Source organism: Histoplasma capsulatum, genomic scaffold (assembly GCF_000149585.1).
Source record: "Histoplasma capsulatum NAm1 scaffold_6 genomic scaffold, whole genome shotgun sequence".
Lineage (NCBI taxonomy): Eukaryota > Fungi > Ascomycota > Eurotiomycetes > Onygenales > Ajellomycetaceae > Histoplasma > Histoplasma mississippiense.
The window spans coordinates 1755246-1757931 of record NW_001813977.1 but is presented as its reverse complement, the minus strand read 5'-3'; the positions used below and the strand labels follow the sequence as shown (position 1 = coordinate 1757931).

Here is a 2686-nt window from a genome sequence, read left to right as displayed (position 1 = left end):
ACAGAGATATAAAATTTTTGAATTAAAAGAACAGAGCTATTTTTAAATCTTTTTCATATTTCATAATAATCTTCACATAAATACAATGTTCTGAACTTCAGAATTAACCGTGCCATGCTTACTCACTCTCTCTAGTGAGTGCGCCACAGCGTACGGAAAACCACAGCGTACGGAAAATATTTTGAATATAGTGATCTTCGAAAATTAATTAATAACCACCACCACATCTATCTATAACATAAAGATTATCTATATACTCATTAGAAGGTGTAGAATCCACTGTAGGTTGAGATTCTATAGAATTATCTTGTTGTGGTTGAGTGGCTGTAGATTTTGTAGGTTTGATTCCAATCGACCGAAGATTCTTATTGAACGTCTTTTTCATCTCATCTGCTCTACGGGTCGCGATCTTGCGATTGGCATCCTTAATAGTGAGGACTCCGCCTACTTGCACCTGCCTGCGGGAGGATTTGACGACCCGACGTCTATTTGCTCGATAATGACCTGCAAGTTCACCCTCACGGTGCGCGTTCAATTCCGCCTGGACCATGCTACCCTTGAAGATCTTGTCCAACCGCCTTGTCAAACCAGGTGTAAGGGTATCCTTCACATCTTGTAAGGCCTTGGCTGCTGCATCGATTTGGCGATGTAGTTTTGCAACTGTCTCTGGGGAGGTTAATTGCAAAGAGGCAGTTGACGGTCGATCTGCAGGCGGCGGGGTAAAGTGATTGCATACATCACCATCGCCATCGTATATGTTGAGATCCGGGGCATCATCAATGGTAAGAGGTCTCAATCGATTGAGAATTATATCGCGATTAACTGGATACATTCCGCGGTCGGCAAAGCCAGCTCTCACAGTGCCAGGTTTGAATGCTTGCAGTCGGACGCTCTCCAGATTAGCAAGGAATTGTCTGCCACCATACTGCTCATATCCGTAGCGGGCGGCCTCATTAACTGCCTTTGTATGATAATGCTTATACTGCTGAAAAGGTACGCCATCAAGAGGTTGTAGAATATGACTTGTATGAGATGGGAATCCGAATAGAATAATCTTATGGAGGTCGCAGTATTGGATGAATTCTTCTGTGAGATGAGAACCATGATTGTCCATTAATAGCAGTCGATGACTGCCCATTTGACGCTTTTTTGTCATCTTATTGAACCGCTTGATCCATTCAAATCCAATCTCATCATTTGTAAAGCCAGACTCGGATGCGGTGATGGTGTAGTTGTCAGGTAAGTTGGAGTGTGTATACCAATCCTCTAGATGGACCTTCGATTTCATTATAATCAATGGATCCAATACTGTGCCATCTGCACTGACACACTCCACCACTGTTATTAACCCGCGGGAGTATGATGACTGTATGACGGAATTTGTGTCTCTAAAGGCGGTTATAACCCACTGTCCACGTCCTTCTCCTTCTTGAAATCCAATCTCATCAAAGTTGTAGATATCGCAGGGGAAAAAGTGATATTGATTGAAGACAGCTTCATATCGATCAAACCAGTTGATAATGAAGCTTATATCCTCGCAAGACACCCGTTTTGGATTCATGGGCTTTTGCTTGACCCGTTCGTAATCTGGCAGGCGTTTGATGAATCGATATGCCCACATCTTGCTTACTGTGGGAGGTGCGGTCTCTGGATCTGTATGATGCTGTCTCAACATGCGGTTCGCGGCGGCTTCGATATGCTCGATGGTGGGCGGGCAAAAATTAATATCCAACTGATGAATCCATATCTTAATTGCCTCCTCCTGGCTGTCATTCAATGCTCTATTCAGTGGAACCCTCATAGTCCTTGATTTCTTCCCGTTGATCCTCCCATACAAGGTGGCATATGGGACTTTGAATTCTCGCGACAGAGATGTGATTTTTAATTTTGAATTGCTTTTGTACGCGTCAACAGCTCTTTGCAACTGCTCCTCAGTGTAATTAGAAGATTTAGGCATGGTTATAATTAATGATGATTATTTGAAGATGAACAATGAAGATATTGATAATATTTTCCGTACGCTGTGGTTTTCCGTACGCTGTGGCGCACTCACTGGAGAGAGTGAGTAAGCATGGCACGGTTAACTAAGATTGAATTTCTTGTGATGAAATTAATTGAACAGCTGTCAATATTCTTGCAGAGCTCTGAGCAGCACTCTGAGCAGCACTCTGAGTCGAATATCATTAAAGAGATTGCTGATTATTCAATTTATATGAACAACTAATTATTGTGGCGGACGTAAAGCTTGCGAAAACAGAATTTTCTGCCACCCCCTGAAAAATAGTAGCAAAACACCGCAGAAATAACCAAAATATCCACGTATCTCTAAAATCATTCAAATATCATCCAATCCATTCAAATACGCACCTTTATCATCAAATCTGCCAATATGCCCTCCCAGCTCAGCGAATTTACCACCAATGAGATCGTACGCCTTCTAAACGATGGTTATATGCCTGCTCAGATTGCGCGGACCATTGAGTGCCATCTGGCCACTGTATATCGAATCCAACGAAATATTCGCTGCTTTGGAACTGCTAGAAGTCCTCATTCAACATGGGGTGTAAAGCCAAAGATCACACCGGATATCTTGTCAGGTTTGGAGGACTTTTTTGAGGCATATCCAACTGCATATCGCGATGAGGCGTGTCTGCTTTGTGAAGGATGTCTGCTTTGTGAAGGATGA

The 2686-nt window shown here is 42.7% G+C and overlaps 1 protein-coding gene across 1 annotated transcript; it reads right to left on the bottom strand.

Moving 5' to 3' along the window:
- Positions 1-227: 227 nt before the first annotated feature.
- HCAG_06844 (predicted protein) lies at positions 228-1957 on the bottom strand (the record flags this gene model as incomplete). Its single annotated transcript, XM_001539189.1, has 2 exons — positions 228-231; positions 357-1957. 2 exons carry the CDS (start codon positions 1955-1957, stop codon positions 228-230), a joined length of 1605 nt encoding a protein of 534 aa, XP_001539239.1.
- Between the last annotated feature and the right edge of the window lie 729 nt (positions 1958-2686).